The sequence below is a fragment of the Aspergillus campestris genome (genome assembly GCF_002847485.1).
Source record: "Aspergillus campestris IBT 28561 chromosome Unknown P168scaffold_9, whole genome shotgun sequence".
Classification (NCBI taxonomy): domain Eukaryota; kingdom Fungi; phylum Ascomycota; class Eurotiomycetes; order Eurotiales; family Aspergillaceae; genus Aspergillus; species Aspergillus campestris.
The window spans coordinates 128,976-153,315 of record NW_020194344.1 but is presented as its reverse complement, the minus strand read 5'-3'; the positions used below and the strand labels follow the sequence as shown (position 1 = coordinate 153,315).

General features: G+C 52.9%; 14 protein-coding genes across 14 annotated transcripts; 7 read left to right on the top strand and 7 right to left on the bottom strand.

Annotated features, from left to right (window-relative positions):
• Positions 1–449: 449 nt before the first annotated feature.
• hsp70 (molecular chaperone Hsp70) lies at positions 450–2,773 on the top strand. Its single transcript, XM_024839528.1, has one exon. The coding sequence runs from the start codon at positions 582–584 to the stop codon at positions 2,502–2,504; it is 1,923 nt and encodes a 640-aa protein (XP_024691024.1). The 5' UTR covers positions 450–581; the 3' UTR covers positions 2,505–2,773.
• P168DRAFT_183995 (uncharacterized protein) lies at positions 2,601–2,918 on the top strand. Its single transcript, XM_024832964.1, has one exon. It carries the CDS (start codon positions 2,697–2,699, stop codon positions 2,874–2,876), a length of 180 nt encoding a protein of 59 aa, XP_024691023.1. The 5' UTR covers positions 2,601–2,696; the 3' UTR covers positions 2,877–2,918.
• Positions 2,919–3,090: 172 nt separating this feature from the next.
• P168DRAFT_320000 (uncharacterized protein) lies at positions 3,091–3,439 on the bottom strand (the record flags this gene model as incomplete). Its single annotated transcript, XM_024840329.1, has 2 exons — positions 3,091–3,268; positions 3,417–3,439. 2 exons carry the CDS (start codon positions 3,437–3,439, stop codon positions 3,091–3,093), a joined length of 201 nt encoding a protein of 66 aa, XP_024691022.1.
• A 397-nt stretch (positions 3,440–3,836) lies between these two features.
• On the bottom strand, positions 3,837–5,596 carry P168DRAFT_291576 (putative mitochondrial GTP/GDP transporter Ggc1). The gene is made up of 6 exons (XM_024837434.1): positions 5,253–5,596; positions 5,111–5,190; positions 4,915–5,028; positions 4,723–4,856; positions 4,492–4,669; positions 3,837–4,433 (listed from the first exon to the last, which is right to left on the bottom strand). The coding sequence occupies exons 1-6, from the start codon at positions 5,338–5,340 to the stop codon at positions 4,098–4,100; spliced, it is 930 nt and encodes a 309-aa protein (XP_024691021.1). The 5' UTR covers positions 5,341–5,596; the 3' UTR covers positions 3,837–4,097.
• A 378-nt stretch (positions 5,597–5,974) lies between these two features.
• P168DRAFT_291575 (autophagy-related protein 8) lies at positions 5,975–7,123 on the bottom strand. The gene is made up of 3 exons (XM_024837433.1): positions 6,652–7,123; positions 6,266–6,498; positions 5,975–6,212 (listed from the first exon to the last, which is right to left on the bottom strand). Exons 1-3 carry the CDS (start codon positions 6,739–6,741, stop codon positions 6,179–6,181), a joined length of 357 nt encoding a protein of 118 aa, XP_024691020.1. The 5' UTR covers positions 6,742–7,123; the 3' UTR covers positions 5,975–6,178.
• A 585-nt stretch (positions 7,124–7,708) lies between these two features.
• Positions 7,709–9,090, top strand: hem13 (coproporphyrinogen oxidase; the record flags this gene model as incomplete). Its single annotated transcript, XM_024836036.1, has 2 exons — positions 7,709–7,912; positions 7,984–9,090. 2 exons carry the CDS (start codon positions 7,709–7,711, stop codon positions 9,088–9,090), a joined length of 1,311 nt encoding a protein of 436 aa, XP_024691019.1.
• A 120-nt stretch (positions 9,091–9,210) lies between these two features.
• P168DRAFT_183897 (terpenoid synthase) lies at positions 9,211–11,032 on the bottom strand. Its single transcript, XM_024832963.1, has 5 exons — positions 10,867–11,032; positions 10,271–10,799; positions 10,179–10,207; positions 9,877–10,124; positions 9,211–9,797 (listed from the first exon to the last, which is right to left on the bottom strand). The coding sequence occupies exons 1-5, from the start codon at positions 10,870–10,872 to the stop codon at positions 9,332–9,334; spliced, it is 1,278 nt and encodes a 425-aa protein (XP_024691018.1). The 5' UTR covers positions 10,873–11,032; the 3' UTR covers positions 9,211–9,331.
• Positions 11,033–11,507: 475 nt separating this feature from the next.
• Positions 11,508–12,089, top strand: P168DRAFT_183709 (uncharacterized protein). The gene is made up of 2 exons (XM_024832962.1): positions 11,508–11,966; positions 12,039–12,089. Exon 1 carries the CDS (start codon positions 11,633–11,635, stop codon positions 11,909–11,911), a length of 279 nt encoding a protein of 92 aa, XP_024691017.1. The 5' UTR covers positions 11,508–11,632; the 3' UTR covers positions 11,912–11,966; positions 12,039–12,089.
• On the top strand, positions 12,032–12,415 carry P168DRAFT_283208 (uncharacterized protein; the record flags this gene model as incomplete). The annotated part of the gene is made up of 1 exon (XM_024836035.1): positions 12,032–12,415. The coding sequence occupies one exon, from the start codon at positions 12,032–12,034 to the stop codon at positions 12,413–12,415; it is 384 nt and encodes a 127-aa protein (XP_024691016.1).
• A 416-nt stretch (positions 12,416–12,831) lies between these two features.
• P168DRAFT_283207 (uncharacterized protein) lies at positions 12,832–14,286 on the bottom strand (the record flags this gene model as incomplete). The annotated part of the gene is made up of 1 exon (XM_024836034.1): positions 12,832–14,286. The coding sequence occupies one exon, from the start codon at positions 14,284–14,286 to the stop codon at positions 12,832–12,834; it is 1,455 nt and encodes a 484-aa protein (XP_024691015.1).
• Positions 14,287–14,614: 328 nt separating this feature from the next.
• On the bottom strand, positions 14,615–17,704 carry P168DRAFT_305735 (putative microtubule binding protein HOOK3). Its single transcript, XM_024838961.1, has 7 exons — positions 16,221–17,704; positions 16,110–16,170; positions 15,972–16,048; positions 15,811–15,923; positions 15,357–15,751; positions 15,149–15,244; positions 14,615–15,067 (listed from the first exon to the last, which is right to left on the bottom strand). The coding sequence occupies exons 1-7, from the start codon at positions 17,591–17,593 to the stop codon at positions 14,885–14,887; spliced, it is 2,298 nt and encodes a 765-aa protein (XP_024691014.1). The 5' UTR covers positions 17,594–17,704; the 3' UTR covers positions 14,615–14,884.
• A 633-nt stretch (positions 17,705–18,337) lies between these two features.
• On the bottom strand, positions 18,338–18,798 carry P168DRAFT_319992 (uncharacterized protein; the record flags this gene model as incomplete). Its single annotated transcript, XM_024840328.1, has 4 exons — positions 18,338–18,443; positions 18,506–18,515; positions 18,590–18,614; positions 18,679–18,798. 4 exons carry the CDS (start codon positions 18,796–18,798, stop codon positions 18,338–18,340), a joined length of 261 nt encoding a protein of 86 aa, XP_024691013.1.
• A 1,171-nt stretch (positions 18,799–19,969) lies between these two features.
• Positions 19,970–22,259, top strand: P168DRAFT_239080 (putative mRNA cleavage factor complex component Pcf11; the record flags this gene model as incomplete). The annotated part of the gene is made up of 6 exons (XM_024833647.1): positions 19,970–20,137; positions 20,235–20,672; positions 20,730–21,466; positions 21,525–21,720; positions 21,778–22,146; positions 22,209–22,259. 6 exons carry the CDS (start codon positions 19,970–19,972, stop codon positions 22,257–22,259), a joined length of 1,959 nt encoding a protein of 652 aa, XP_024691012.1.
• A 523-nt stretch (positions 22,260–22,782) lies between these two features.
• On the top strand, positions 22,783–24,312 carry P168DRAFT_271655 (Gfo/Idh/MocA family protein). Its single transcript, XM_024835282.1, has 4 exons — positions 22,783–22,914; positions 22,987–23,007; positions 23,088–23,618; positions 23,696–24,312. The coding sequence occupies exons 1-4, from the start codon at positions 22,881–22,883 to the stop codon at positions 24,268–24,270; spliced, it is 1,161 nt and encodes a 386-aa protein (XP_024691011.1). The 5' UTR covers positions 22,783–22,880; the 3' UTR covers positions 24,271–24,312.
• The last annotated feature ends 28 nt before the right edge of the window (positions 24,313–24,340 follow it).

Here is a 24,340-nt window from a genome sequence, read left to right as displayed (position 1 = left end):
GTACGGTATCATTCTGTTGTCCTGGCAGCAAAAAAAAAACCTGAGGCTCTTACATCATCAATGCCCCACCACTATACCTATCTTCATTGACAAACAATAGATAACACAGTCACAGAATGATATCCTGATATTGAATATATTCAGAATTCAAATATAATCAGAATATATAGAAAGACAAAGAAATAGAAAAGGAAAAAGAAAAAGAAAGGGGCAGAATAAACCAGAATCAAACAAAGGTACTCGTAATACACAGAAAAACCAGCAAGACCGAAACGGCAAGCGGGGCAATCCGACCCAGGTGGAAGGTCATCGAACCCGATGGATACACGGCAAGCTGTGCTCTTGCTAGAAGCTTCGCTCGACTTCGCAGCTCACCGCCCTTGACTATATCTACCAAACCTCTCGCACAAATTCTCTACCTGCTTTTTTTCTCTTTCCCTCTTACTCTCCTCACTCTTCTCTTGTGTACTTCTCCTCTTTCCATCATCTGAAGGGAGACTTTTCTTGTCTATTGTACACTACTTCCTCACGAATTTCCTTAATTCCTCTCCCTCAACCCCTCATACCCCACATCTTTCACAATGGCCCCCGCTGTCGGTATTGATCTGGGTACCACCTACTCCTGTGTGGGTGTGTTCCGTGATGACCGCATTGAAATCATTGCCAACGACCAGGGTAACCGCACCACCCCCTCGTTCGTGGCTTTCACCGACACCGAGCGTTTGATCGGTGATGCCGCCAAGAACCAGGTCGCCATGAACCCCCACCACACTGTCTTCGATGCCAAGCGTCTCATCGGCCGTCGGTATGCCGACGCTGAGGTCCAGGCTGATATGAAGCACTGGCCCTTCAAGATCATCGACAAGGCCGGCAAGCCCGTCATCGAGGTGGAGTTCAAGGGCGAGCAGAAGCAGTTCACCCCCGAGGAGATCTCCTCCATGATCCTGGTGAAGATGCGTGAGGTTGCCGAGGCCTACCTCGGTGGCACCGTCAACAACGCCGTCATCACCGTCCCCGCCTACTTCAACGACTCCCAGCGTCAGGCTACCAAGGACGCCGGTCTCATCGCCGGTCTGAACGTCCTCCGTATCATCAACGAGCCCACCGCTGCCGCCATCGCCTACGGTCTGGACAAGAAGACCGAGGGTGAGCGCAACGTCCTGATCTTCGATCTGGGTGGTGGTACCTTCGATGTGTCCCTCCTGACCATCGAGGAGGGTATCTTCGAGGTCAAGTCCACCGCCGGTGACACTCACTTGGGTGGTGAGGACTTCGACAACCGTCTGGTCAACCACTTCGTCAACGAGTTCAAGCGCAAGCACAAGAAGGACCTGACCACCAACGCCCGTGCTCTGCGTCGTCTCCGCACTGCTTGCGAGCGTGCTAAGCGTACCCTCTCGTCCGCTGCTCAGACCTCCATCGAGATCGACTCCCTCTTCGAGGGCATTGACTTCTACACCTCCATCACCCGTGCCCGTTTCGAGGAGCTGTGCCAGGATCTCTTCCGTGGCACCATGGAGCCCGTCGAGCGTGTCCTCCGTGACGCCAAGGTTGACAAGTCCTCCGTCCACGAGATCGTCCTGGTCGGTGGTTCCACCCGTATCCCCCGCATCCAGCGTCTCGTCTCCGACTTCTTCAACAAGGACCCCAACAAGTCCATCAACCCCGATGAGGCCGTCGCCTACGGTGCTGCCGTCCAGGCTGCCATCCTGTCCGGTGACACCTCGTCCAAGTCCACCAACGAGATCCTGCTGCTCGATGTCGCCCCGCTGTCCCTCGGTATCGAGACCGCTGGTGGTGTCATGACCGCGCTGATCAAGCGTAACACCACCATCCCCACCAAGAAGTCCGAGACCTTCTCCACCTACTCCGACAACCAGCCCGGTGTGTTGATCCAGGTGTACGAGGGTGAGCGTGCCCGCACCAAGGACAACAACCTGCTCGGCAAGTTCGAGCTGACCGGCATCCCCCCGGCCCCCCGTGGTGTCCCCCAGATCGAGGTCACCTTCGACGTCGATGCCAACGGTATCATGAACGTCTCCGCTGTCGAGAAGGGCACCGGTAAGACCAACAAGATCACCATCACCAACGACAAGGGTCGTCTGTCCAAGGAGGACATCGAGCGCATGCTTGCCGAGGCCGAGAAGTACAAGGCCGAGGATGAGGCCGAGTCTTCCCGTATCCAGGCCAAGAACGGCCTCGAGTCGTACGCCTACTCCCTCAAGAACACCATCAACGAGGGCAAGCTGCAGATCAACGACGACGACAAGAAGAAGGTCGAGGAGAAGGTCTCCGAGGTCATCGGCTGGCTCGACGCCAACCAGACCGCCACCAAGGAGGAGTACGAGGACCAGCAGAAGGATCTCGAGGGTGTTGCCAACCCCATCATCTCCGCTGCCTACGGTGGTGCCGCTCCCGAGGGTGCCGCCCCCGGCGGTGCTGCCCCCGGTGGCTCCACCCGCACTGCTGACGAGGTCGAGGAGCGCCCTGAGGAGCTTGACTAAATGTCTTGACCCTTATCTTCTTTTCTTCAACCTTCTTAGTTAGTCTTGGCTGATCGGTCGGCCCTAATGGTGTTTCTTTTTCCTTATTCTTTTCTCATGGTTTCTGCTGTACTTTCTTGATGGTTTCACGATATTATGGGATTGCGTTTCTTTTGTTCTATTTTTGCGTGACTGCATAGATTCACGTTCTGCATGATACTCTGCAATATTGAGCAGAAGGTTGGGAGGGAAAAGTTCCGTATGACAATACAGGAATATTCACGTTACTTATTACTTTACCTGTATCTCTACCTTAATTGTAGTTTGAGTAGCCATTCCATCAAACGTAGACCAAACAATTCCATGCCTTGTCTTTCACGCCATGATGAATGAACTCATCCTCTTGAAAGGCTCTACACCATCAACAAATCCCTTATAGGTACCTCATGAGTACAGCAATAAACCCCAAGGCCCAAATCACCATCGCTCAATCAATTGATACACATACACATACACATACACAAATATACATACAATCCAAATCAAGAACCAAAAATCAACAAAAAAAAAAAAAAACGAAAGAAACAGAAAAGGAAAAAAGAAAAGATTATAACCCCACAAAATCCCCCCTCCACCACCTCTGCACCCTCCTCCCCCCATCCCCCAACACACTCCCCATGCCGATCTGGGCCGCCCGATCGGGGTTCTTTTCGCGCTGGTCGCGCTGGATGCGGAGGAGGGCGGCTGAGGCGCCGATTGTAAATGCGAAGAGGGGGTCTCCTAGTCTATCATTATTGCACCATTGTTAGTATTGGGTGTTATTATTGCTTGTATTGCTTGATATGAGGGAGGTTGGGGTCGGGGAGTGTATTCATTTGGGAGGTGCAGTACGCTGCGCGAGAACGAGTGAGAGAGGGGAGGAATAGAACGTACTTGGATAGTAGGTAGACAGGCATGGTGGTGGTGGTGGTTGGTGACTTGGGCAGTAGATGCGGAGTATGGTATTCTTGCAGATGAGGGGTAGCTGTATGTGTATACCCGGAGTAAAGCCTAACCAGCGACACGAATCAATCCGAGGTTGTGAGATTGATCCAGTTTGGCATGGAAGAAGCAAGCTCCGTGGGTGCGACTCCGATGTCGAGACACGATAAGTCGGTCTTGCTGCGGTCACGTGGTGATAGGGGTTCTATCGGAAGACATCTCACATGTGCCTGTCGCCCAAAGTAGCCCAGAGTGGTTGTTTCCTGCGGTAATTAATGCTCTATGCGTCAAGACTCTATGCGTCTTGGGTACTCTGTATGAGGGATTATTCTATGCATGCTTACTGGTTTATAAAAATATGATAATTAGAGAGTGGATTGTATTCTAGTCCTGTCCCATACCCATAACTTCCGAAGCAAAAATCTTATCTATGAAAATACAAAATGACTCAACAGCAAGCTTGCTCTATCACTTTCGCCAAAAGCCGTGGTCAAACAGAAAGAGATAAAAACCGTGTGATAGAGGGAATTTCCGAGCTGGCTAATATAAATCGTCCCGTGCTTCCAAAATCCCGCTGTGGGGTTGTTCCTTTTTATGTGCCTTTTTTTTTTTTCCTTTTTTGTAATTATGTTTTTATACAACCTGGCCAAAGGCAGGGATCAACGTCTGAGCCAGCCAGAAGCTGAAAACGAGCTTAGGTCCGGTCATCAGAAGCTTGGGCGTCAGACCCTTGAAGAAGCTGCCGGCGCCCTCGTTCTTCAACATGTTCGACAGGATGCGGAATCCAGATTCGGGGTTCTCGAAGTTGCGGTTTTGGATACGGGTCTTGATCACATCCAGAGGAGCGGAGACGACCAGGGAGGCGCTGGCACCGCACACCGAGGCGACGAAGTTCTGGGACCAGCTGGCGGCGTTGTAGTCTTGCAGGGAGTAGATGTATTCCTTGGCGAAGGCGGAGCCACCGAAGAGCTGTAATCTCTCCGTTAGTATCAACATGCACCACATGGATTGGTGATTTTCAACGTACCGCGAAAGAGCCGGGGGCGTTACGGGCAGCAGTCCAGCCAGCTCCCCGGTAGAGACCGAAGCCCTCATCCGCAACGATCTTGAACAGACCACGGCCGCGGAAGGCCTCGGGGTTAGTCTGACGCTTGATCTTCAAGACATCCAGAGGCAGGAGGACGATCTCTCCGATACCGATCAAACTAGATCCCTGTCAGTATATGATATCGTTGTTTTATCCACGGGTGAAACAAACCTGCCAGCGGTGGCGTGCATGATAGCCTTGCCAGTCCCCTTACCAAACGCATTGTCAAACTCGGTACCGTAGTGCTTGGCCAAGTAGTCGCGAGCGAAAGGCTGACCACCGTACTTGTAGATCCGTTGAAGCACCTAGATCGCGTTATTAGGGTCGTCATTGATGGAAGCGCGTGTCGCATCCGGCACCCACCTTGTAACCAGCAGCGTAACCCAGACCGGGGAAGAGAGAGGTGAACTTCTGTCCGACAGAAGCAGTGGCGTATTCCTTGAAAACAACCTGCTTGAATTCGGTGGCCGAGGCGATCTGATAGAGAAGGAAAAGATCAAAGTTAGCCTACAAACTGCGCTCTGAGGGGCCAACGCTTTTCCATGGCTGTGGAGCTTACCCGAGTCTGGTTGCTCATCAAACGCTTCGCGGTGGTATCAACAGGATGGAAGACCATCAGTTCGGCGATACCAGCGGAACCTACAAATCAGGTTAGCAACGATCACAGTGAAAAGCACATGGATTTCGGCCGGTTCTCATACCCGAACCCAGAAGGCGAGCGACCGCGGATTCCTTCTTGACATCCTTGGAGGCAGGGCCAGCGCCGGCTTGAACAATAGCGGGAGACATTTTGTATGAGGGTGATTCGGGTTGTTGTCTTTTTTTCCAACAAGAAGTTCTTCAGTTCCTGACGGTTGGTGAATGGAGTATGAACTATGACTGTTTTCTTTTTTTTCTTCTTTTTTATTCCCTCTCTTTTTTTAGCTCACTTGATTGAGAAACAGAGATCGATTTAATCCAACAGGACAATTGGCAAAGCAAGCCAGAAAGAAAGAGAGGGTGAGAGGGAGGCAGACGGTGGGAGAGGAAGAGAAGAAAAAAAAACGGGCAACCGAGGAGGAAGAAGAGAAAGATCCGCTCATGTCAACTTTCCATCCAAGAATGAAATCTGCGCCGACTCGGAACTGCTCAGGCCGCGCTAAACCCGATGTGGCCTCAGGCGGAGACGGGTCCCTGATTAGATCAGCAGATAAGACCCGAACTATATCAATCACGATTGCTTCACTGCAGCAGTTGAGTTTCCGGATGTGCCGGGTTGGTTTGTAGTCAGAACGAGTATGCTGTGATCAGTCTAGAATCTCTTGTAATAATCCGTGCGTCTCTGGCAGTGGCACGTTATAGATCTACAGCTATATAGGCAACAGTCTCCCATAGCGCCTACCTCAAGTTAAGAATGAGATACCAAATTGATTCATTCGTTCCATTAAAGTAAGAGAAGCGTCGCCAAGATAGACATTGAAGATTACGGAACCCCCGAGAAAACGCCTGCCACACTCGAACCCAAGTCGCCGCAAGGTCTAACCAGCCCTTATGGCCCCATCCTGCTCGAATCGATCTTCATTCGATCGTCCAAAGACGCCGCAATACTGGATTTGACTACATCGATCAAAGAAAGGCCGACCAGGGCTTAGCAGTTCCCGAAAGTGTTCTCGCCGGAGTACCTAAATCCGGTCAGTGTCTCAACGTGAGGATGCAAAACCAGGCGACAACATACGTGATGTACAAGAATCCGTCTTCATCCTTGTGTTCCTCGTAGATGCTGCTCATCAGAGCGGCCGTCGGGGGCAAGACCTCGTCGACGAAGATGAAGATGGCCTTCTCGGGAGACAGCTTGATACGCTTGCGGATCACATAGACGAACTGGCCCACGGTCAGGTCGGCAGGGACCAGGTACTTCTTCTTGTCGATGGTCGCGATGTCGGACTTTTCGACTTTCTCGCAGATGACCTAGAATAACGGAAGGATCATGGTTAGTGACGGCTGGTGATAGGAAAGAGGCGGTGAAGGAGGCGCCCATGTCCGGCGCTCCAGACATCCAGACAATGTATTGAAAAGGAAAGAAAGCGATAGAGCTCTATCAGAGATGGGGATGATGCGTACCGGGATGCGATCGGCGTATTTCTGGCGAATACGTTCGGCCTCGGCCTTGCGCTTCTCGAAGGGGTGCTCGTCCTTGAACTTGGAGCGCATAGTGATGGAATCAACAGGAACAAAGTCCAAATGTAATGGAAAGATAAGGATGGGCTATCCCAAGCAAAAATAGATGGTTGATGGATGAAAGTAGTGGAGATGACGGAGGGACAAAGTGGATGGTGGGGAGGAAGTAGATGGAGAAGAGGAGGGAGAAGAAGGACGATGATGACCAAAGATGAGGAGAGTGACGGCAACTGACTAGAAGCCCCGCGTCATGTTACTTCTTGGACTGAGTGATAAGGCAGCGGTTTGGTCACGGGGAGAGGCGGTGAGGGGATCCCCACACGTGAATGACTCAGGTCATGTGCTCTGGTCATCGAACCAATCTGGAGAAAGTAGTGTATTTGTTTCTCTCTTCTCCTTCTTTACTCCATTAGGAAGATCTAATTTAATCTCCATTCTTATGAGTAAGAGGAAAGATGACTCCTCTTATGACTCCCTGACCCCCGTACCATGTTCCAGCCGACTAGATCGGCTGATCAATACCGCCCGTCCAGATATACTTAGGCTCCAGCCTCCACTTGGACCCGCAGCTAGGCGCTACGGGACAGCGTCATCATAAAACGCATGCCAGGACAGGAATGATGATGGGCAAATGGTGTTCATGATGACAGAATTGCATCGTTCTTCTTCTAGAGCATAATGCAGGGGTAGCCAGATTCATGCAGACTGGCTCCCATGAGCCGATGTCGGTCATATCACGTGACTTGATACATCACAAATCGTGCAAACAGTGCAACCCAAACAAACAGTGCCTTGACTGGTATGACATTTTATCCCGGCAGTTATCCGGCGCCGCGGGTGGCCCCATACTCATGGCAATCCACCATTTCTCGCCTTTCGTTCGGCTTTCCAACGTGGGCTTTCTCCAGGATCGCATGTTCTTGATCACCCAATTCCATTGTCCTCCGTAACACCACCTGATCCCCGGCGAGTTCGTCAATCCCCTACCGATCCTTCCGCGATGGCCGTGCCTCGCCCTTATATGCCTCTGCGGAGGACAATCTTGAACCTTGCACCACGAACGAGTCGCACTGGTTCTCGAGTTTCTTTTCGAAAGTATTCGACAGAGGGAAAGCCGCCCAAACCGGAGCCGTTTACCGTGTGGAGGCCATACTTGCGATTGGCCGTTGGGGTCCCATTCATCGGTGCTTTGATATACTCCATGGTAAGCCTCTCCTCCCATGCTGGATAACGATTGGGTGATGGGTGATGGATGCTCAGACCATATGTGCGCAGATGACTGGTGAAGTGACCGAGCTCGACTCCCCCTCCATCGTGGAGCTCGATGAGTCCTTGAAGAAGCAGTCGACAATCAGCGAAACGTCCCCCATGCGTCTGCGCATGGAGAAATTGATCAAAGAACACCAGCAAAAGATCGTGGAGGAACTGAGCCGAATCGACGGCAAATCCTTCCATTCGGACACCTGGAACCGGCCAAACGGTGGCGGCGGAATCTCCTGCGTCCTCCAGGATGGCAACGTTTTCGAGAAGGCTGGTGTCAATGTGTCGATCGTCTACGGGGAGCTGCCCCGGCCGGCCATCGAGAAGATGCGGGCCGATCACAAGTCATTCGTCGGTGCCGACGTCGAGTCCCTCAGCTTCTTCGCCGCGGGCCTCTCGCTCGTCCTGCACCCGCACAATCCCATGGCCCCGACGGTCCACCTCAACTACCGGTACTTCGAGACCTCGGACCCGAAGGACCCTATCAACGGGGAGAAGAACTGGTGGTTCGGCGGCGGCACGGATCTGACCCCGAGCTACCTCTTCCCCGAAGATGTGAAGCACTTCCACCAGACCATCAAGGACGCCTGTGACCGCCACGACGCCACCTACTACCCCCGCTTCAAAGCATGGTGCGACAAGTACTTTTACCTGCCTCACCGCAAGGAGTCTCGCGGCGTTGGCGGCATCTTCTTCGATGACCTCGACGCCAGCTTCCTAGAATCTTCCGCGACCTCGTCGCAAAACCCGCAGGAGACGCTCTTCTCCTTCGTCTCCGACGGTCTCGCCTCTTTCCTCCCCTCCTACGTTCCCATCATCGAACGCCGCAAGGACATGCCGTTCACCCCCGCCGAGAAAGAATGGCAGCAGCTGCGGCGCGGTCGCTACGTGGAGTTCAACCTGGTCTACGACCGCGGCACGAGTTTCGGCCTGCGCACCCCGAATGCTCGGATCGAGAGTATCTTGATGAGTCTGCCGCGGACTGCCGGCTGGGCCTACATGGATGCCGTGTCCGGGACCCGGACTGAAGCATCTACAGAGGAAGAAGAGCAGCAGGGTGAAGATAAGGTGCGGGAAAGAGAGATCATGGACGTGCTGAGGCATCCCCGGCAATGGGTGTAGAGGCATTTCCCCCGCCTATCGTGTTTTATTCTGTACCATCACCGGATTTTTGCTGCCCGATGTATAATGCAATCATATGTTCTGGATCGTTTGTAAGTATAACGCAGTGGACTCTGTGCTTTCTGTATGTAATCCAAAAATATTTAGTCTCTGAAGCGACGAGTATGAAAATGAATGGTCAAAAAACAATCGGGAGGGGAATATAGTGGAAGCCAGCTGACATGTTGGCCAATCCCACAGATTATACATTTCCCTTTCTGGAATGCTCTACCACATCCTTCTTTCGCAGTCTCGCCCGCTCCCCGCCATACCGAGACATGGTAATGGCGGCCATCATGTTCCCCGTGACGCTATATATCATGCTCTCGATGAGCATCCAGTCCTCATCGGTCAGACTACCGGATCGCATCAGTTGTTGCAGTTCCAAGTCAATACTCCGCTCACTTTCCATTTGATTAGCGTACGCCATCGCCTTCGCGGCCTCATCACTAGGCAGAGCGAGTAGGTTGCGGAGAATCACCACGCCATTGGTCGTCTCGAACTGCTTTGCCTGGCCCCGCTGCCAGTACATCTTCTCCTTGTCATACGAAGCGATATCGTTCATGGCGAGCATCTGGTACCCCAGTAACCGGGTTAAGTTGCCTAGCTTGGGCCCGTAGAATTCTACCCGCGATCCAATGGAGAACTTGGCGGACGTCCAGCATATTCTGATGGGCCCCGTGCGTGGGGATGTCAGATGAGAGGGCATCATATCAGGCTGGTATCGTTGTGTGGGGCGGAACTCACATCATTCCCGCGTCGTTTCGGCGATGTTCCATGAAGTCGCCGAAGGTCTGGAACTCCTTGGTTGGCGTGGGGTGGCTGATATAGCTCGTCAGGAAGTCGATCAGTTCTTGACCTCCCGTCGCATTGTCTTTACGGTCCCGCTCGAGCACTTGCTCGATGGCGTCCCAGATGGCCTGCTGCAAGGGTGTTTTGGGCGTGAGATCTTTGTGGTTCTCTGGGGGCATCAGGGATCTCAAAAACGCTTCGTTCTACATATAACGGTCAGAGATGAAGATGTCTGTCATGGGTCTGGGAGTCCATACGTGATCGTGCTCGTGGATCTCCCATGATTCTGAACCGACATGTCAATATCTTTTCCACTCTCCCAACGATCACTAGAATGGAAGACACCAACCATCGAAAATCAACGACAGAGACTGCATCTCAGCAAGCAACCGCACCTTGTGCTCATCCGCAAAAGGACACATATAAGTGGCGAAGCGGACACAGCCACTCTCCAGCCTGGAGAGCTCCTTGCGAGCCATGTCTGCGACGGTGAAGGTATCCGGCCGGGGTGTCCTCTTCGCCGTCTCGTCGTTGGCAAACTGGGTTAGGATTCTGACGTATCCTTCCTCCGCAGCCTTCCAGTACTTGGACTGTCGAACGGGGTCTATTGATGTTGTCCATGGCAGCTTGGCTGCCACAGGGTCAAGCACAATGGAGTGTTCATGATTCAGGCGCGGCGTGTCCGATTTTCGGCACAGCGAGGACCCTCCACGAGAAGGATTGCCATCTGTTTGAGAATTCTGGATGAGGCTATTCAGCTTGAGTGATGCTCTTTGCACGTATGGGGCTAGTCCACCGATCCAGTCATAACAGTAGTGGATGGGCAGGAGATCAGCCTTGTCCTCTGCTCGACACAGGCGCTCTGTTAGTAGCAGCAGGTATGGTTAGTCGATACATGGACAAGAAGGCAGGGAACGAATCCTAACCATAGTCTTGATGCTCCATCGTCATAATTGCAACCACAGGATGTGGGACAGGAAGGGCTTACATGGTCCGTTGGACTCGGAGCATGATATTTAAGAGGCCACTTGTTAGAGACTTGACCGCCATTGCCTTGACTTTCCTTGTAAAGGGTTTATTCTTTTTTAGTTTTTTTTTTTATACCCCATGACATGGCGATGCACCACGATCAAAGGGCCAGGGATACCGCTGTATAGAAATCACGCAAGGTCGCTCGCCAACTGCGTGATGACGGGATCCCGGCCGAGACGGTGGGTGGTTTCGGCGAAGAAGATTGCCACCAGGTTCAGGTGAGGGCAAAGGTGCGCCCTATGCCCTCTGGAGGGAGAGGATTGTCGGTGAAATCCCCGATATGCGGGCTCGCTGACTGTCGATCCCCACGGCGTAGAACGACCAGAGGACCGAGCTCGGCTAGAACAGGCAGATGCCTGCTTTCAGGACATTCTGGTGACTGGAGTAATGCTCCACCACCGCGGTGGGGTCCTGCGATGGGCTTTTAGGAGGCAGGAGGTGGGGGATGGCGAGGAAGAGGAAAACTAACAGTTGCGCGAGTGGTCCGCAGACGAGGCAGATCCGATCCCGTCTGACGGTGTTCATCCTGGACACATCCTAGTACGTTATAATTGGGTCATGAGCCCCTATCTCTGCCAATTCGTCGGGTGTTGCCTTTTGAAGAAATAAATCTGTTGGGTTTGACTGCGCAAGGGGGGGGGGATCATCTTCACCACTAAACCCAGGAGTGGGTGGCTGTATGTATGCAGGCGACCTAGGAACCTACGAAGTCATGAGAGACCTTCTAGACACACGAGGCACGATATACAACTCCCGACCAAATTTCTTTGTTCTCGACCAGTGCATGACCATGGGCCTGAAATCAGGGTTCCAGAGGTACGGTCCAGCTTGGGAGCACCTCCATCGTCGTGTCACGGCAGCATTCTTCAAGCCCAAGGGTGTGGATGCGTACCAGGCCGTTCAAGATCTGGAAACCAAGGAGCTCATCTTCAACCTGTGCAGTCCAATGCTCCACTAGCTCAATTTGAGCGTTATGCAGCTATCCTCGCCTTCGTCTTGACGTACGGGAAAAGGCACGTGCATACCCAGGAACCTGAGGAACTGAGAACTGTCTGATCCGGAACTCACACTGGCCAATATGCTAGTCGATATCGTCCCAACCCTACAGCGACTGCCCGGGTGGCTTCTCCCGATGGCGAAGAGTGGGTGGCTGGTATCACCAGAGAACTCTCCCACTAGTTACCGGGCACACCGTCATCTAGTCGACAGGAACGAAACGCACAATCTGTCCTGGGTCCAGCTATGCTACGTCGTCGACGAACCGAGCATGGCCACCAACATCACGGCCGCCCTAGCTCTCCGCGTTTTCGTAATGGCCAGCGTTCAGCATCCCGACGCGGTCCGCAAGGCCCAGCGGGAGTTGGACTCGGCCGTGGGACCAGACTGGTTACCAGGTTTCGCAGACGTCGCTCCGCTGGCAGCCCATTACGCCCTTTGGGGGACCCCACGGTCACACCGCTGACGACGAACACATGGGCTATCGCATATGCAAGGACGCGATCATCCTTCCACACCACTGGTCCATCGGCAGGAATCACGAGATCGGTGGGGATCCAGAGATCTTTCGGCCGAACCGCGGGCCCGAGAACCCTGACTCGCATTTTCAGCGCCCAGATATTTAATATATCTCTCTCTAAATAGTGAAAGAAGCGAGAGAAAGGAAAAAAGGAAGGAAGAAGGAGGGAGGGAGAGCAAACAAAGACAAAGGAAAATGAGTAAGTTAAATGGACTAGCATATGTAACAAGAGAGAGCAACCTGGGATTCCCCATGAGCAACACACAGGATACGCAGCAAAATGCTATGCAAACGAATGCCACAGACCATGCAATCCTCAGAAGTGAAAAGAACCCATGAGAGTACCAAATCAAAACAGCAACCTACAAAGCGAAGTCACCAGCAGGCAGAGCGTCTCCTCCCAAAATCCAACCAAACAGCGGATCCGCCAGCAAAGCATCAAATTTACCCTTCTTCAGAGTGATGTGCACCTCCCACGGGACGTCACCACCACCACCACCCCGGACACGCCGTTTCGGCATGAAAAAGCAAAGGGGCTCGACCAGGCCAAAGTCCATCTCAAAGTCATCCACGAAACCCAAGGGGGCCCCAAAATCAAGATCATACACACCGAGGTGTCTCCAACTGCTGAGGATGATATCCGCCGGCTTATGGTTCACAGCGCTCCAGTCGTCCTGGGCCTGGAGAAAGGCGATCGTCTCGCGGATGTGCTGCTCGTCGATGGATTCCAGGCCTTGGTGGATCTGCAGGCTCAGACGAGCTAGATGTGTCAGCTGTTGTTGGCCCTCGCTGGCGCCGTCGATTACATCCGCAGTGCTGGGTGTGGATCCGCGCAGGGCGGTGATCATGTTGCCTAGGTAGGTTTTGAATCGAGGGGTTTTCAACCGTCCCCGGAGGTTAACGGGCATGACGAACGTTGCCGGGTGCGCTGTCTCGGTGTCGGCGCAGGGCGCGGCGAGGATCCTTCTTATACAGGTTATCAAGAGGGCGGAGATCACGGTGTTGCTGCTGGGGGTCGGGGTCGTCTGCTGGGAGGCCCGGGCGATGGAATCGCTGCAGATGGCTTTTAGTTGCTCGACTCTGCTTGCGGGGAAGAGGAATTTTCGGGTGCTGAGGGTGGCCTGCAACGAGGCCATGAAGCCGGTCCATTGCTCGGGCTGTAGGTCGGGGACAATAGCTGCGGGGCCGTAGTAGTTGGAGACGTCTCCCTGAGTTGTATTGCTGGGTGGGGTTTGGTAAATCTCTTGTCGTAAGCTGATTTCGTTCCGTTGGATCGCTGACAGGAGCTCCGTATCCTTAAGACCGTTGCCCCCAGCCCGACAGCATTCGGATAGAGCCTGGAGAACAAAGGTGGCGCCCGTCGCGTCGAATACGGCGTGGTTGAAACTCATGGCGAGCACGATCCCGTCGCGCATGAGATTCGCCTGGAACCGCAGGACCGGCCATCGCTCCGTTGGCGCAATCAGGGCCGGGAAGGGAGCGTAATCGGGGAAGGATGGGCTGGACTCAAGGATGGCAGATGCAGTTGAGGCACTCCCGTGAGGTTTCACCTGGAGAAGGGTTACGTCTGCGAGCGCGCCGATGGGCGGATGGATCTGGCGAACGTTTCGCCTGCCTTCAAGTTCGGGATGAGTGACGACGTCTCCTGCTAGGAAATCGATCTCTGAGAAGAGCGTTTTCACGCCGGCTTGGAGGCTCTGGAGGCCGCTTTCGATATCTGCGAGAATGAATGATGCGAACAGGGTGACGTAAAGCTTCGGCTGGGTGTGGTCCACAGCAGTGAGCCTAACTCGTTGGGTGCTTTGTTGACTGTCCATTTTGATCTTGGCTGGGGTGTGAGTCCGGAGAAGGGTTGCTGTACGGCATTAGCCGAGAGACTTGCTCGAATGTCAGAATATGGGATGGGAAGTTGCACTGCGGGGGAGTGGGGGAAATTGTACTTCTAAATAGGCATGGTCACTGGGAAGATCAATGATTTGGCCATGCGAGCCTACACTATGGCGGCATGGACTAAGTTTTTAGGCGTGCAGCCTACCGTAGTCAGGCTGACGCGTAGGGTGTTTGGACAAGTGTACATTTCAGTATAGATCAGAGTACAAGCCACTTTTGCTTTCTATTTACTGTTTAAGAACAGCTATAACTCAGGTCACGTCGTCTTCTAAATAGTAGAGTATACTGTCAGGTGAAATATCAGGTATATACACATATATACAGACCCAGCGAGCAGAAGCAGCATGGGTGCACAATAAAAGGAAAAGGAAGTTTCGAACTGTCTAGAAAAGGCGCATATGTATATATGAAGAGAAGAAAAGGAACATGGAGGGAGGAGAAAATAATCACCAGCCGGAGAGTCCCCAGCTAGATTGGAGACGTTGATAGTAGTAAAGCGACTGCAATGCGAAACAAGGCTCAAGACTACCGGCCAGCCACCATATTCCGTTGTCTTGCCAGCCAGCCCTTTTGGGCGTCCGCTAGTCCGTTGCGATATCGGGAGCTGGTAACGTTGTTGTTCATCAGCCGGCTCTGGACTTCGTACCAGGAGGAACACATCAGGGCGAGTTCTCGCGATTGTGCGTCGATGATTTTTTGGAGCTCGACCTGTGGGGTTGGTGAAGGTTGGATCAGCGAGGAAGAACACAGGCAAGGATTCCACTATCTGCAAGAAGACATGCTACTCACCTCGCGCTCTCGGCTAATACCGTCCTCGGCGAATTCTTCGAAATGCTTGATGCGCTCTTGGAGGTATTTGATGTGTTCGTTTTGGTTGTGGATATACTATGATTAGGTTGTTAGCCGCAGACCACACACGTCATCAAGAGACTATCAAAGCCATTTGCCAGTCCGTGCAGGAAGAAGCCAAGATAGAGGAGATGGGATGCAGACTAACCTCTGCACGTTGAGCCAGCCGCTCCAGGTTCTTTTCGATCAACTCCACGACCTGCTTGGTAAGCTCAACTCCGGACTTCTGAGAAGCCTCAGAAACATCACCGCTCTCTTGCGCAGCAATCTCAGTGAGCAGTTTCTTCATTTCACTCATAGTCTCGTCATCTTCCACGCGGCTTTCGGCGATCACGGTCTGCCGGGTATCGAGCATCTCCTGCAGCTTGTTTCGCTCAGTGGAAGTCTGTCTGACCAACGTATGGGTGGAATCAAGTTCCGCTTCGAGAACGTAGATCTTGTGCTTAGCTTCGTCGCATTCTGCGCGAGTCTTGGCCAGCTCCTCGGCGTTGCTCTCTCTGGCACTGTTGATCATGTCCATTTTTTCTTTGTTGGAGAGTGAGTCTGCGAGTATTAGATAGATCCTTGGTGGATATGAGGCGAAGTATATCCATGTTACATACCCAACGTTTGCATGTCGGTAATATCTCTCTTAGCCAATGCAAGAGAATCCTGGGTCTCCGCCGTCTTGGCGAGTAAAGACGTGTACTGATCGTAAAGTCTCCAATACTCCTCGCTGTCGCCGAAATTAGCATTCAAATGGTATTGGTGGTTCTGGACTTACTCTTGAGTGGATCGTTCGCGGGCCTGATGTAGGGTCTCGCCAAAGGCTTCAGAGAACCCATCGATTTGCGAGCCGGGCTACAACAGGTTGTCAGTATATCAGTCGCTCGACATAGAAAGGGACCATGTTCAAGCATACCCGGGTCGGGGGTCCCTTCAATGACTCGGTTTCCTTTTTCAAGTCATCGTTCTCGGATTTCCTGTGCGCTGTCAGCTCGGGTTCCAAGATCGCCGGGATAAAAGTTCTCACAGTTGCGATTCTTGGATTCCGATGTCTTCAAAGTCCTTCTGTAATGTACCCTGCATACGTGGTGTTTCACTGCTCGGGGTGAGAGATGGGCTCCTTGGCGATCCTTCGATTTCCCGTATCCGCTCACGGAGTTCACTGATCAGGGCGTCGTCTCTCTCGCGCTGCTCTTCGGCGCTGCTAAGACGTTCAGTGAGGGCGTGATTGTTGAACTCAAACTGCTTCTTCAGACTCTGCATCTCGCTGCATTCCTGTTCAATGCGCGGCAGCACTCGCTTATACTCCTCAAGCTCCACGTCGCGTTCCGTGGCCCTTCGCTGCTGCGCATCTGCGTCCTTCAACTGCTGCTGAATATCCTTGATCTGATTCTTTAACGCCTGGTTCTCTTTCTCAAAGTCCTGGCTGGCTTGTAACTTGGACCGATACTTCTCCGCGGCGTTGGCCTTGCGGGCGAACTGGTCCCGCTCCGTCTTCAGCACATCATAGTCATCCTGCAGCCGCTGGTACCGCTCATTCTTGACGCGAAGCGACTCCACCGACATCTGCAGGCTGTCGACCTCGTCCTGGGCGGCGGACAAGCGCGCCTCTTGGGTCGCGATGATATCCTCCTGCTGGCGGGACCGACACTCCAGGGCCTTCGCATTGAAGCCGAGGTCCCCCTTCCCAGCCTTCAGATTCACCAACCGATCCTCGGTCGAGGCCAACCGGCTCTGCAGCGTGTCGTTGTTCTCCTGCAGTCGCGCCAGGCGGTTATGCATGTCCTCCAGGGTCTTCTCCAGTTCCTTCTTCTCGTGGGTCAGCCGGTCCCGGTCGGCCAGCATTTTCCCCATCCGCTCCTCAAACCGCAGCTCCAGGTCCACGGACGCATCCCGGTTTTCCTCCTTCATCTCGTCCGCGACGTCGGAGCCATCCATCTGGTCGTACTGCGCCACTTCGAAAACATGCTTGAGGGTCTCCTGCGTCGGCGTGCTCAACTTCTGCAGGGTCTCGACGTACAAGCCCGCGTTGGGCGAGTTGATCGCAGAGATCAGCACCAGCTTCAGCAGTTTGTTGGACTCCTTGACCGAGTTGTTTTCCGCCACGATTTCGAGGTTCGGGTTCGGGTCCAGGCCCGAGGGGAGGCCATCGGGCTGCTGGCGGATGTAGCCGACGACGGTCTTGTGGATGTATTTCAGGTTCTGGAGCTTCGACAGCAGATTTTCGGAGGCATCCTGGTGGGGTAACTCGTCGAGAAAGTATTGAGGGTCAATGTCCTGCAACACCTCCCAGATGATGGCCCCGTCGGTCAGTTCGTCGGTGGTTCGGATCGTCTTTCCCAGGGCGAAACTGTTGATCCATTCCAACAGGGCCTGCGTGATGGTATGCTCCGAGGCCATGTTGCTTGGAGCGCCGGGGGGGACGGACTGCAAGGCGGTGCGTTCGCAATCGATCGGGGGGTGGTCTGGAATGTTCAGGGGTGAGCGGTGCTATAAGCGCGGAGGACGAAACGGCGGGTAGATCTGCAACCTGCCGGTCGGGCACAGCGGGAGGTGGGTTCGGTGAAGGAGGAGTAAAGTAAGAGCATATATCAAATCGGACGGAACCCACCGTGGTACTTTACTCAATGGGGGATTGTGATGAGATTGTCGCGACTTGGTCGGAAGTGGGTTGTTTCAACGCGGGATCTACGATACGCGTCTGATAAGCTAAGGTTTAAGCCGAGCCAACCCGCACGAGATCAACCTCATCTGCAGTCTGCAGGTTATTTCAGTGGTGAGTAATTAGACCCCTTGCCTCGATTTTTTTCAAATAGGGATTAAAAATGGAGAAATCTGGAGGCTGAATACTGGCGCAAGACAACCAATCTAATACCCTGACGCTTTGAAGTATGTATGTATACACACTTCCGGAGTATATGCGGCAATATATATTCGCATACGCTGGAGTACATCACTACCCGCAGAGCCAAATAAGAGTAAAGCGCAAGCGTCAAGTCGCAAGTGAGGTCCACATAAAATTCCAATTCCAATAACATACAACTATCCTAACTTAACGTAATCATTCCACATTGGCCCATATCTGCCCGAGACATTGTAAGACCTCAGTGTATAGCTCCGGCGCGGTGCACGGTCGATCCTGTCCTAAGAAATGGACACAGGGGAATCCTCCTCGACTGCGGCCTTATAAGGGCCCGACTGGGGGGACACCTGTTGGATCGCCACATCGGGAGCCTCGGCGGAATAGCCCCTACAGAAGGGTTAGGACTTGCCCAGGGTAGGAACAAGACAGTAGGCAGCAAGGGGACAGACTTAATCAGATCTATCTCGGCGGATAGCCAGCGGTTAGCCTGTGATACAGAGAGATTCATCATCCGAAGAGGGGAGATAACATACTAAAGGTATGAGTGATTGTTCCACCCTGCAAGCACAAGGCAGTTAGTGACCAGTCTCTGGGATATCAATCAGGCCTAGGTCTGACATACAGCCTTCTCCATGGATTCCTTCGACTCAGCGATCACATCATCGGGGGTACCCTCAGGGAAAGTGACCAAGACGGACTTGGCCAAGGCCAATGGAAGAAGAGCCAAGAGTAACAGCCGCATATTGAAGGATCCGTGTACTCAAGTTGACAGACTCAGGTTTAAATGATGAATGAAGTTCGGAATTTCTAGATCATGAGAGCCTACAGCCCAAGATCAGGGGGACAGATGGGACAGATATACTAATGGAAGATAGGCATTTGATGATTGATACTGATGTAACCCCCGCGTGAAGTAGATTGGGAACCATCCATGAAGGAAGTGGCAGCCTCGGGCACGTCATGCTGCAGGTCACGTTTCAGCCAGTCGTACGGTATCAGCTGATTAGTCAGATTTGGCCTAATCTAGGAATATTACCCTGGGTATTATGCAATACACCTGTTTGGTATTGTTCAGTATCATTTCGTATGGTATTAATGGTGATGACTAACCCCATCTCAATCTCGATCTGATTCTCACTCCTTCACGCAGCTGAACTTCGACCTTCCTCTCTCCTTTGATTCTGTTCATGGTTGACACTCCTGTCGACACTTATTCCCTACTCACCATTCTACTCTGTTCCATTTAGATCTTGCTTTATCCTTTCGCCCTTTTTCCCTCGTTCTAGTTGATCCATCATCCTCGAGTCAACCTCGTGGACCTCAGGCATATTCACGGCGTCCCTCTCGCGTTGACAGCTCTCTCCCTTCCCTTGCGTCCCAACGAACGGTGTAGGCTCCTTTTGCTGGTTACTGTCTTCTGGAAAGGTCAATCAGCGTGGAATATCCTCTCGGTTAGAGCTTTTTGAAAAGGGGATTTGGGAGGACTGTTGACGGCTCTAGGAGAAGTCGGGCGGGAAACTGGTGCTGGCGTACTGGTGTTGTTGTCTCCAAGAATTCTGACCCAAGGTAGCTAGCAAGCATTTGACAAGTTCCGCCATTTCGTTCCATCTATTGCTCTCGCAGGAGGCCATTGCTTGTGGAAGACAAAAGGCAAGGATAGGACATTGCACCCGGTAATTTTAGGAAGGGAAAGCAATATTGAACAAAAACGGACAAAAAAGACAAAGAAGAATAAACAGAAAAAGAAAAGAACAGAAGAAAAGTCACAGAATAACAGCTGAAAAAAAAAGAATCAAGAGACTGAAAAAGAAAGAGAAGACGAAGAAAAAAAGAAACAAGAAACAGGGGACAATCTTCGATTGTCTCAATTCCTCATATCCCCCCCTCCCTTTTCATCTGCGTATTTGCCTATCATGTCGTCTGGGCTGGCCTCGGACGAAGTGGCCGAGGACTACAAGAACTCCTTGGAGGATCTAATTACCAATGACAGGTTTCAGATCAGCAATTTGACCGTCATCGCGAAGGAGAACACGGAACATGCGATGGCTATTTCTCGCGTCTTGGAAAATCACATTCGAACAGTAGGTGACAGAAGCTTTCCCAGTTCTTCTTGTTCCAATCCAGGACTGTTTGTAGTTCGAACTTGGTTGGATCGTTTTTCTAATGCGTGTGATGTAGACACCGCCGGCGCAGAAACTTCCTGCTTTGTATGTAGTCGACTCGATCGTCAAAAACGTAGGGACTCCCTACACGTTGTTCCTAGGCCGGAACATGTACCAGACCTTCATGAACGCCTACACCTTGGTCGATTCGCAGACGCGCCGGAAACTGGATGAGATGTTGAAAACGTGGAAAGAGCCTGTCCCGGGGTCACTGGATACCAGGCCAGTCTTTCCTCCTGACATCACTCGCAGTATCGAGAGCGCTTTGATCAAAGCGAGAACGGCTGCCCTGCAGCAACAACAGGCTCGGGGCCAACAAGAGGTTCTTGGTCGCGGTCGAGTCGGAACTCCCCCTGGTTGGGGCAATACACCCACGCCCCCTCAGGGGATACCTCGGCATCCGCCTTCCATGCCGTACTCTCGGAATGGATCAGGCCATGGGTACCAGGCTTCGGTATGTTCTTATCTTTACCATGGGCGCTGTAGCACCGTACATATCTGACCATAGAAGCAGGGTGATCCGCGCTCATCGTCAACACCACAGCCTCCGCAGCACCGTGAGGTTGATCTCGCCGCGTTGAACCGAGATATTGAGGTTCTCATTACGAGTGCTCGAGCGGATTTTGCTACCAACCCGTTGGACCCGTCGGTGCAACAGCGTCTCAAGGCTCTTTTGGATCTCCAGGGGATTCTACAGCGCCAGGAGCTTACACAGGAGCAGCTGAAGTTGGTCCGAGATCAGATCTCCGTCCTGACTCCCAAGCGTTCCACCTCGACTCCTCAGTCCTACCTCCCTAATCTTTCCAATCTTCCTAATCTCCCCGCCATGTCCGCAACGCCCATGGCCCCACCTGCGGGCCAACCTGTCTCACAACCGCTCCAACAGCTTCTCAATCCTGGAACACTCGCCGAACTGATAAAGAATACTGCTGCGCGCCAACAGCCTACTCCGCCTCCCCAAATCCCCAATATCCTACCCCAGATGGCGACGAACAGCAGCATACCTCAGCCTAGTGTTACTCCGGTACCAGAGAATCCTCTTCTTGCAGCCCTCCGGGCCCGCGGTCTCTTGCCTTCGGCTTCCGCTCCCCCAGCCGCTTCCGCCGTCCCATCGGCAAATCTCGCGTCTGCTTTTCCGTTAGTCATGCCTGGTCAAGTACGATTTACTCCTCCGGTCTCGACTCCCCAGCCCTCCAACATCTCAAATGGCCAACTGGAAGTTCAAATGAACACTGCATCTATCAAAATGTGAGTGCTCGATCCGTTGCTAATATATCATTTCAATCTAACATTTACCGAATCACAGACCCCGACCCGGGCTGCTGGCTAGTCTTTATGAAGCGAAGTCCAATCGATGTGGCACCTGTGGCCGTCGCTTTCACGCAACCGAGGAGGGCAAGGAGAAGAAAGCCCGTCACTTGGACTGGCATTTCAAGACAAACCAACGGATGGCAGACGCTGCTCGGCGCGCTCAGAACCGCAGTTGGTATGTCGACGAGCGGGTAAGTTTTCACCGTCTTAGTTGGTCCTGTTGTGCAACGAAGCTGACGCTGGGCTAGGATTGGATCAAATCTCGAGAAGCGGTCGACGACCAGAACCTCGACACGGAAACGCCAAACGAGGGCGCAACTGCGGGGGATGGTGAATCCGCCCACAAAGGACCCCCGAAACAGTGGATCCGTGCACCGAACGATGCCACCTTGAGGAATACCCCTTGCCCTATCTGTCAAGAGAAATTCGAATCTACGTGGTCCGAAGACGTCCAAGACTGGATTTGGCAAGATGCAGTCAAGGTGGGCAATCGCGTATACCACGCCAGTTGCTATTCCGAAGTGACCAAGGATGGGCCTACACCCGCGCAGCGAGGCACACCGGCCGGGCGAACAGGGACTCCGGATTCCGTGCTTGGAAAGCGCAAAGCGGCAGAGGTAAGAACCCGGCCATGACGAATTGCAGGGGTGATGAATTGCTGACTTTCCGACTTTTCTAGGGAGTGGAATCGCCAGGGCAGAATGCTCGTGTCAAGACAGAACCGATGTAAGGCCGGTCGCGGGCTTTGAAAGAAAACCCACGCAATTTAAGCATTCGAGATGGACATTCGTTTCTCCTTGTCGCATATTAATCGCGGTGCCCGTCGTGTCTTTGTCTTTTGTTTGCGACGAGCATATATCCTTGTGCATTTAGCCGGCGGCTGTTTTGCATCGAAGCTCTTTTCCACCCGAGCGTTGGGCGGTTAATTAAGGATGATGAACATATATATTCCTGTACAAGCCATGATCACCTTGAATTGACCTCGTATATCTTGAACCATCCACCGTGTCATTCCTCAGTCAGGCAACTATCTGGGTGGATTGTGTAGCTGATACACATAATCGAAAGCCTTCATAAATCCCATTGTCGTATTGAATATTTATCTGTCCCACTTTTAGCCTTAGTTCGGTGCTACCGTAGTATACTCTATAGAACATTGGATCTCGGGGAGGGGCGGTTATGTCATTCGCTGCGGGGCTTGGTGGGTTGAAACTATACTAACTTCATTGAATTATAAATATAAACACCCCTCCGTTCCTGATCTAGCCTCGATCTCTCCCTCTCTTCCTCCCTCTTTTTTCTCTACATAGTATTCCCTGTCACTATTACTGTCACTGTAGCTTCCACCATCATGGCGCCTCACAACATCAAATGGGGGATTATGGGTATGAAACGCTCCCCTCCCCCGCGACAATCAACATATAGGCGAAGCTGACACAATTGGATCAAATGTATAGCCACCGGCTGGATCGCAGACAGTACGTATCCCATACCTTATGGATAGACACCGCATCTACCCATTTACCCATCCAAGCACAATTTCTAACATACCCCATAGCCTTCGTCCGCGATCTCCTCCGCGACCCCACCATCCGCGGGGTATCAGACGTCACCCACACCATAACAGCAGTAGCATCCTCAACATCCTCATCGCGCGCCGAAAAGTTCATCTCCGACACGGGCATCCCAGCCCCATGCGCCGCCCACGGCACCTACAAGGAGCTAGTCTCCGACCCCAACGTCGAGGTCATCTACGTCGCGACCCCGCACTCGCACCACTTCCAGAACGTGATGCTGGCCCTCGAGGCCGGGAAGCACGTCCTCTGCGAGAAGGCATTCACCGTTAATGCCGCGCAGACGAAGATCCTGTGCGACGTCGCCCACCAGAAGAACCTCTTCCTCATGGAGGCTGTGTGGACCCGCTACTTCCCGCTCAGTGTGCAGGTGCGGAACTTGATCCGCGACGGTGCCATCGGCGAGGTGTTCCGTGTTATGGCGGATACGAGCTTCGGGGATGATGTTGAGGAGGCGTGGGGGACGGAGCATCGCATGGTGAACATGGATTTGGCGGGTGGGGCATTGTTGGATTGTATGTTCCTTTTTCCTTCAATCCTTCCTCCTCACTTCTAAGAGAGGAAAAAGAAAGGAATGAAACTAACAAATCAGTGGGCATCTACTCCCTAACCTGGGTCTTCCAAACCCTCTACCACACCCTCCCGCGCGAAACCCGCAAAGCACCCTCCAAGATCTCCGCCCACATGACGCCCTACCACCTCACCGGCGCCGACGAAGCGACCACCATCCTGCTGACCTTCCCAACCAGCACGCCCTCCAACGGCACCCACCCCGGCGAATCGCAAGCGATCGCCATGACGCACCTGCGGGTGTCGACCGACCCGGACGAGCGCAACACCGCGCGCCCGGCGATCCGCATCCAGGGCACCAAGGGCGAGATCCAGGTGGATGGGCCTGCGTTCCGGCCTGAGCGGTACCGCGTGATTCCTAAGGGGAAGACGGCGGAGGTGAGGGAGGTGGAGGTGCGGGTCCCTGGGGATGGGAAGGGGATGTTTTGGGAGGCGGATGAGGTGGCAAGGTGTTTGAGGGATGGGAGGCTGGAGAGTGAGGGGTTGCCTTGGGAGGAGAGTATTGCGATTATGGAGGTTATGGATGAGGTTCGTCGGCAGGGAGGGATGACTTATCCTGAGAAGATTGAGTCGACGGTTTATCCGACGGCGTTGTAGATGTATATAGTATGCATACCAAGACAAATCCGAGAATCATGGGGCCTTGAATAAGAATTACTTATGTTCT

Coding starts and splice junctions, on each gene's coding strand:
- hsp70 (XM_024839528.1), top strand. CDS start 582: ATGGCCCCCGCTGTCGGTATTGATCTGGGTACCACCTACTCCTGTGTG.
- P168DRAFT_291575 (XM_024837433.1), bottom strand. CDS start 6,741: ATGCGCTCCAAGTTCAAGGACGAGCACCCCTTCGAGAAGCGCAAGGCC. Junction 6,499..6,651: donor AATACGCCGATCGCATCCCG/GTACGCATCATC, acceptor CCGTTATTCTAG/GTCATCTGCGAGAAAGTCGA. Junction 6,213..6,265: donor GACGGATTCTTGTACATCAC/GTATGTTGTCGC, acceptor GACCGGATTTAG/GTACTCCGGCGAGAACACTT.
- P168DRAFT_305735 (XM_024838961.1), bottom strand. CDS start 17,593: ATGGCCTCGGAGCATACCATCACGCAGGCCCTGTTGGAATGGATCAAC. Junction 16,171..16,220: donor GGAATCCAAGAATCGCAACT/GTGAGAACTTTT, acceptor GACAGCGCACAG/GAAATCCGAGAACGATGACT. Junction 15,068..15,148: donor GTATTAGCCGAGAGCGCGAG/GTGAGTAGCATG, acceptor CCAACCCCACAG/GTCGAGCTCCAAAAAATCAT.
- P168DRAFT_183995 (XM_024832964.1), top strand. CDS start 2,697: ATGATACTCTGCAATATTGAGCAGAAGGTTGGGAGGGAAAAGTTCCGT.
- P168DRAFT_183897 (XM_024832963.1), bottom strand. Junction 10,208..10,270: donor TCTGTCGTTGATTTTCGATG/GTTGGTGTCTTC, acceptor ATGTCGGTTCAG/AATCATGGGAGATCCACGAG. Junction 10,125..10,178: donor AGATCCACGAGCACGATCAC/GTATGGACTCCC, acceptor CGTTATATGTAG/AACGAAGCGTTTTTGAGATC.
- P168DRAFT_183709 (XM_024832962.1), top strand. CDS start 11,633: ATGTATGCAGGCGACCTAGGAACCTACGAAGTCATGAGAGACCTTCTA.
- P168DRAFT_271655 (XM_024835282.1), top strand. CDS start 22,881: ATGGCGCCTCACAACATCAAATGGGGGATTATGG. Junction 23,008..23,087: donor CACCGGCTGGATCGCAGACA/GTACGTATCCCA, acceptor CATACCCCATAG/CCTTCGTCCGCGATCTCCTC. Junction 23,619..23,695: donor GGGTGGGGCATTGTTGGATT/GTATGTTCCTTT, acceptor CTAACAAATCAG/TGGGCATCTACTCCCTAACC.
- P168DRAFT_291576 (XM_024837434.1), bottom strand. CDS start 5,340: ATGTCTCCCGCTATTGTTCAAGCCGGCGCTGGCCCTGCCTCCAAGGAT. Junction 5,191..5,252: donor CGCTCGCCTTCTGGGTTCGG/GTATGAGAACCG, acceptor CCTGATTTGTAG/GTTCCGCTGGTATCGCCGAA. Junction 4,857..4,914: donor GTTACGCTGCTGGTTACAAG/GTGGGTGCCGGA, acceptor AACGCGATCTAG/GTGCTTCAACGGATCTACAA.